Source organism: Corapipo altera, unplaced genomic scaffold (assembly GCF_003945725.1).
Source record: "Corapipo altera isolate COAL_440 unplaced genomic scaffold, ASM394572v1 128015, whole genome shotgun sequence".
Classification (NCBI taxonomy): Eukaryota; Metazoa; Chordata; class Aves; order Passeriformes; family Pipridae; genus Corapipo; species Corapipo altera.
The window spans coordinates 1,060-7,610 of record NW_020886098.1 but is presented as its reverse complement, the minus strand read 5'-3'; the positions used below and the strand labels follow the sequence as shown (position 1 = coordinate 7,610).

The window sequence follows — 6,551 nt, the reverse complement described above, 5'->3', positions numbered from 1 at the left end:
CTGTCCCGGGGTCTGTCCCTGTCCCGGGGTCTGTCCCTGTCCCGGGGGGTCCCCGCGGGTCTCACGTTGGACCCCCTGCATCGAATCCGAGGCCCCGCCCCCTTCCCGTCCGGCCCCGCCATTGGCTGCGCGGCAGGAAGTGAGTCAGGCGGCAGCGCGTGCGGCGGCGGGGCGGGGCCGTTGGGTGGGCGGACCAATGGCACGAGGGCGTGGCTCTCTCACCCAATCACAGCGGGAGGGGGGCGTGGCCCTCGGGCGCCGCCACGCCCCATCACCGCCACTCGTGCGGGCGCTGGGCGGGGCCTCCCTTAACGCCCACCAATGAGCGACCGAGATGGGCGGGGTCTTCCTTAGCGTCGGCCAATAGGCGTTGTCGGGGGCGGGGCCCGAGCGGGGCCTGGAGGAGCGGCCGCTCGGGGCGGGCAGAGGCCGCCGCGCCCCCCCCGCCGCCGGACCGGCCCGTCCCGGCCCCGCCATGGCCGCCCCCCCCCGCCTCGGCATCCAGATGCTGCTGGAGGCCGCCGAGTTCCTAGAGCGGCGGGAGCGAGGTACCCCATACACACACCCCCTCCCCTCCCCGCGCTGCCCCCGGTGCCCCCGGGCCGGGCCCCGCGCTGACCCGCGGCCGCCGTTGTGTCTCCGCAGAGGCCGAGCACGGTTACGCCTCGCTGCGGCCCGGCGGCAAGGACGGGGAGGCCTCGCGGCGCCGCGCCAAGGCCCGCAGGAGCAGCAGCGGCGGCAGGTGACGGCGGCACCGGGAGGGGGCGGGGGGAACCGGGCCGGGCTCGTTGTGGGGCTGCCGGGCAGGGTCGGGGGGCTCCTGACACCGGGGCACCGGGCCCGTGAGGCCTCGCTGCCACCGGGGGTGTGCCAGGGCCGGGGTGACCCTCCAGGCCCCGGTGAGGCCCAGCTGTCACGGGGCTCCCGGCAAGGCCGGGAGGACCCTCCTGTCACCAGGGGACCGGGCCGTGAGGCCCCGCTGTCACCGGGGGTGTGACAGGTCTGGGAGGGCTCCTGTCACTGTGGGACCGGGCTCTCTGGGGTCTCCCCACTGTCACCGGGAGTGTGACCACGTCAGGGAGACCCTCCTGTCCCAGGTGTTTGAGGATGGTCCTGGTGTCACCGGGGGTGTGACAGGGCTGGGGGGCTCCTGTCACCGTGTGTCTGGGCCCGGTGAGGCCCCACTGTCACAGGGCCTGTGGCCGGACTGGGGTGACCCCCTGTCACCAGGTGACCAGGCTCTGGTTGGGTCCCACTGTCGCCAGGTGTGTGACAGGGCTGGGGTGACCCCCTGTCACCGTGGGTTTGGGGTACTGTGAAGTCCTGCTGCCACCAGACATGGGGCAAGGCTGGGGTGACCCTTCTGTCATGGGGGTGCTCAGTCCCTGGTGGGTCCCTCTGTCCCCGGTGTGTGACAGGGCCAGGGGGACCCTCCTGTCACTGTTTGCTCAGGCTCTGGTGAGGCCTGTCTGTCACCAGCTGTGTGACAGGGCTGGGTGTGGCTCTGGTGCCACCAAAGTCCTGCTGTCACCGGGTGTGTGACACCGTGGGCGGGACCCTCCTGTCCCCGGGTGACCGGGGCATGGTGAGGCCCCGCTGTCACTGGGTGTGTGACAGGGCTGGGGGGACCCTCCTGTCACCAGGGGACCAGGCCCAGTGAGGTCCTGCTGTCAGAGGGCCCCTGGCAGGGCTGGAGGGGACCCTCCTGTCACTTCCTTAATTATCCACCCTGAAATCCACCCAGAGCCTTCCTATTGTTGCTCCCTGGTTGTTCCTCCCTGTTATCCCTGCCTGGTTTTTTCTCCCCGTTATCCCTCCCTGGTTGTTCCTCTCCACCGTCCCTCCCTGTTATTTCCTGCTGATTTTCAGTCCTAAACCTGAAAGTCCTAAACCACCTTTCCTACAAGTTGAAATCGGCTCCATTCACCCACGTTGAGTTTTAGGAGCAAATCCCACCATCCCAGGAGCAACAGGAGTCGCCCTCGTGCTTTATTCCTTCACTTTAACATCCCAAAATTCCCTCGGATCGCCGTGGAGGGGGAACGATCAGCTGGTTTGGGAAGGGCTGGCTCCGGGCTGTGCCTCCAAGCCCAGGGAAGCTCCGAGGGGCAGCGGGTTCATCCCGACACGTCACTGGCGCCGGACGGTGCCAGGGAGGAGCCAGGCGGGGATGGCACCACGTCTGTCACTTCTTTCCTGGTCGGGAGCAGCCCCGTCTGCGCCGACCTTTGGCAGCCGCCGGAACAAATCCACCTGGATGCACACGTGCCCTGGTTCCCGGGGTTCTCCCGGGGTTCTCCCGGGGTTCTCCCTGCGCCCTGTCCCGCCCACGCAGGTGTCCTGGGCTGTCAGGGGGGTGGGAGGCAGCTGAGGCCTCGGGCTCTTGTTTCAAACAGGCTCCAGGTGAATCCGGGGGGTTGTCCTGCCCGGACTTGCTCCAGGTTTCCCTCTCGGAGGATTTTGTTCACTTCAGACCAAGCTGTTATGGTTTTTTCAGGGAAAAAAACCCCACATTCCGAAGGGAAAGCTGGTGATCAGCTGAAGTTTTAATTAGTGGAAATTGTAATTAGGGAATCCATGGGTATGAAATCGTTCTGGAAAGGATCAGGGAGCATGTGGATATGTTCCATCTGCTCCAGGATGAAGCTGCCATCCCCTCTGTCCCTGTTTATTTTATCCAAAAGTAAAATTCATCAATTATTTGATATTTTCCTAAATATTGGTGATGGTGGATGCAAAGCAAAAGGGAAAACAACCATTCCAGGAAAGATTCAGGTGGAAGAGAGAATGGGTTTGTAATTAGTGAGGGTGATGAGAGCTTCATCCCTGTATGTACTGTGTTTGGGAAGTGTTTGGATAAGTTAGGATCAAGGGAATAGCTCAGAAGGCTGCAGCCTGTCACAGCCCTGTGGTGAAGGGCTGGGGGTGAAACACGTGGATTTATTGGCTCAAACATTTTTGGGGCTGTGAGGGCTTTTGAGAGCTGATGGCACTGGGAAGCCAACAGAGCCTCGGGAGCTGGGTGATCCATCAAGAAATGCTGCTGGCAAAGTGAAGGAGACCCTGGAGAACATCTGCTGCTGCTGTGTTGGTGGCATCTTTAGTTTTTCCTTCAGTGGGATCCCCCCTTTTCCTTTGCTGCCATCCCTTGTTTTCCTTTGACATCTCTCATTTTCCCTTCAGTAGCATCCCTTTTTCTTCCCTTTGGCACATCAACTCATTTTCCCTTCAATCCATCCCTTGTTTTCCCTTCAGCATTGGGACTAACCTGCCCTCCCAGATCCCATGGGGCCATCCCAGCAGACATCCCTCTCCAAACAACCTGTGGCTCATTCCCACCGTTAAGTTCTCAGGCCATGTAACAACATTTTTCCTGAGGTCAAGTGGAGCTTCTTGAGGCCTCCAGAGATTTTAGGGAGTCTGTGGCCAGGGAATCAGCTCTTCCCCGAGCATCATTCCTGGGACATGGGCAGCAGGGCCTCCTGTGGCTTCTTTCCCAGGTTTCAACAGGAATTTCGTAGCTTGTGTTTTCCATCTTTTCCCAGCTCCGTGGAAATTCGGAGCTCCAGGGGGATTTGTTGTGGATGTGACGTGTCAGCGGCGTGTTCAGAATCTCCTCTGGAGCTGCTCCCTGTTGGACACAGGGAAGGGTTTTTTCCATGTCTTCCTGGAATTTGAGGGATGACTTGGAGACGGGAATGGGCTTTGGATGCCGGCGAGGGTTGGGAGGCTCCCGGTCCCTGGAGTGTTCTGAGCCAGTTTGGGGATCCCACCCAGGCTCTGCCCAGAGTCAGGATGGAGCAACTTCCCATCACTGGTACCACCGTTAATCCCAATCTCAGTTCTAAAGCTTGACCCTCTCTGCATTAAAATCCCATTTTCCAGCTTTCCTGACCCTTTGTTTCCATTTGTCCAGCAATTCCCCCATCTGCATCCCACCGTGTTCACCATCCCTGGCTCTGGAGCAGCTCTGGAAGCCCCCCGGGTTTGCAGATCCTTTGCTAATTCCTACATGTTAATCTCAGCTGTTAATCCCTAATCAGCCAGAGGAAGTAATAACTTCTTCCTTCTTTTCCAGGTCGACACACAATGAGATGGAAAAGAATAGGTGAGTGCTGGAGGTTTGTCAGGAGCTGGGTTTTGGAGGAATTGTTGCTTTTCCAGGGGTTTTCCAGCTGAGATGGGTTGAGATGGAGGGTGGAAGGGAAGAGGTGGGATAAAGGACACCAAGGATTGAAGCATTCCTTGTCCTTGACTGCTGGGAATGATATCCATCTCCTCAGCCAATTCCCACTCCACTTAGTGAGGAAAATTATCTTTCCCCAGGCTCATCTTTGAGCCAGTTGGAGTTTGGGATTTATCCCAAGAGTAAATCCCACTTTCTTTGCCTGTGTTGTCATCTCGAGGTCCTTTGGGTGAGGAAATCCCTGTTTACTCCCAGTGTATCCCAAACAAGACCAGCAGGTCCTTGCAAAATCCCAGTATGGAGCTGCCCAGGATCAGGTGGTTCAGAGATGGGTGTTGCAACCCACTCCCAAGGATCTGACCTACATGTTGGGATTGGAGCAATGGACACAGGGAAACTGGGGTGTGCTGGGAGCATCCTGGTTATCGGCAGATAAAGGGATTTATTTCCTCATGGAGCCAGAGTTTCCCTTTGGTGTTAATGTCCTACATATTAATGTGGAGAAAACCTGGATGTTACATGGAGAGGGAGGATTTCTGGACCGTGGTCAGTGCTCCCACAGGGATCTGGTGTTGCTTTGAATCCAAAACAACCCTGTTCCTAATAAAAGTATGGAAAGAAAGTGCTCCCAAGGGATTTACAGCTGGGTGTCAGCCTGGGCAGCTTTGCCCTCAGCAGGAACCAACCAGCATTCCTGAGGTGGAGATTTTTGGGAAGACAATGAACACAAGTGGATAGAATTCCAAGGTCATTGGCATCTCCTTGCCAGGGATCATCCCGACAGCCCAGGGTGCCCGCAGGGTTTATCCACGAGGTTTTTCCAAGGTGTCCTTTGGCCTGGCCATGGTTTTCTCCCAGTTTCTGGAAGCCCCTGGAGGCTGGGAAGGCCCCTGGCTGGGTTTAGCTCCCCCCAGCTCAGTTTTCCCTGGGGAAGCTGATCCTGCTGCTCCCGTTCCAGGCGTGCCCAGCTCCGGCTGTGCCTGGAGAGGCTCAAGGGGCTGGTGCCCCTGGGGGCGGCGGCCGGGCGGCACACGACCCTCAGCCTCCTCACCAGGGCCAGGCTCCACATCCAGGTGAGCCGGGAAAACCGGGATGCGGCCCCGGGAAGGGGGGCAGAGATGAGAACAGCCCCCCAGGACGGGGTGTGGGGCTGGGGGGTGCTGGGATTGGGCTGGGATAACTGGGGGAGCAGAGACAGTGGGCTGGATTAACTGGAAGAGTGATGGATTAGGCTGGGATAACTGGGAGAGCACTGGATTGTGCTGGGGTAATGGGGAGTGCTGGCGTTGGGCTGCGATTACTGGAGGAGGGTTGGGATTGGGCTAGGAGGACTGGGAGAGCAATGGCATCAGACTGGGATAATGGAGGAGCACTGGATTGGGCTGGGTTAACTGGGAGAGCTCTGGGATTGGGCTGGGATAATTGGGCAGCACTGGGATCAGACTGGGATAACTGAGTGCTGAATTGAGCTGGGATAATGGGGAGTGCTGACACTGGGCTGGGATAACTGGGAGAGCGATGGATTGGGCTGGGATATCTGTGGGAGGGCTGGGATTGGGCTGGCACGATGGGGGGAGTTGGAATCCATACAGCTCCACATGCCCAGCTGGGAGCCCCTCGGGAGCCGTGGTGGCCCTGCCGGGATCCCGGGGCTCAGGGTGCCGTGTGTCCCCCCGCAGAAGCTGGAGGACCTGGAGCGCCGAGCCCTGCACCAGATCGAGCAGCTGCAGCGGGAGCAGCGGCACCTCCAGCGGCAGCTGGAAAAGCTGGGAATGGAGCGGGTCAGGATAGACAGCATCGGCTCCAGCCTGTCCTCCGAGCGCTCCGACTCGGACCGAGGTGAGACCCCGCTCCGGGGGACGGCCGGCGGGAGGTCCGGCCCTGCTGGGACTCCAACCGTTCCCATTCCTCCGGCAGAAGAGATGGATGTGGATGTGGAGAGCACGGACGACCTCCCGGCCGACCTGGACTGGAGCAGCAGCAGCCCCAGCGACTCGGACGAGCGCGGGAGCCTCCAGAGCCTGGGCAGCGACGAGGGGTATTCCAGCTCCGGCGGGACCAGGGCGAAGCCGGCGAGCGGCCGGAAGCTTCCCCTCGGGATGTAGGAAGCGCTTCCCGCGGCCGTTCCAGCGGCGCCGTTCCCGTGGGATCCCGTTGGCCAGCACACCGACCCCCCCCCCGCATCCCCCGCACGTCCCGCCGATCCCGCTGCTCCCGGGGCTCCGCTCGCGCCCGCCGGCTCCTCGCCCCGGCCGGGATCTCCTCATCCAGGCCCTACATTCCAGCCACGCTTGGAAGCGCCTGGGAATATCGTGGCAGTAACAGCGACCTCCAGAGCCTTCCCTGGGTTCTCTCCCAGGCTGTC

The 6,551-nt window shown here is 60.5% G+C and overlaps 1 protein-coding gene across 3 annotated transcripts; it reads left to right on the top strand.

Annotated features, from left to right (window-relative positions):
• The first annotated feature begins 437 nt into the window (after positions 1-437).
• On the top strand, positions 438-6,311 carry LOC113941009 (max dimerization protein 1-like). 3 transcript variants are annotated; one of them, XM_027632169.1, is made up of 6 exons: positions 438-548; positions 646-742; positions 4,079-4,108; positions 5,145-5,259; positions 5,866-6,025; positions 6,107-6,311. In XM_027632169.1, the coding sequence occupies exons 1-6, from the start codon at positions 476-478 to the stop codon at positions 6,289-6,291; spliced, it is 660 nt and encodes a 219-aa protein (XP_027487970.1). In that variant the 5' UTR covers positions 438-475; the 3' UTR covers positions 6,292-6,311. The 3 variants fall into 3 exon arrangements, with proteins under 3 accessions (XP_027487970.1, XP_027487969.1, XP_027487967.1); XM_027632168.1 differs by having other exon boundaries at positions 6,104-6,311; XM_027632166.1 differs by having other exon boundaries at positions 5,866-6,311.
• Positions 6,312-6,551: the final 240 nt, after the last annotated feature.

Excerpts from the sequence above, each read along its gene's own strand:
- LOC113941009 (XM_027632166.1), top strand. The coding sequence starts at position 476 with ATGGCCGCCCCCCCCCGCCTCGGCATCCAGATGCTGCTGGAGGCCGCC. Across the intron at positions 549-645 it reads CCTAGAGCGGCGGGAGCGAG|AGGCCGAGCACGGTTACGCC; the intron begins GTACCCCATACA and ends GTGTCTCCGCAG. Across the intron at positions 5,260-5,865 it reads GGGCCAGGCTCCACATCCAG|AAGCTGGAGGACCTGGAGCG; the intron begins GTGAGCCGGGAA and ends GTCCCCCCGCAG.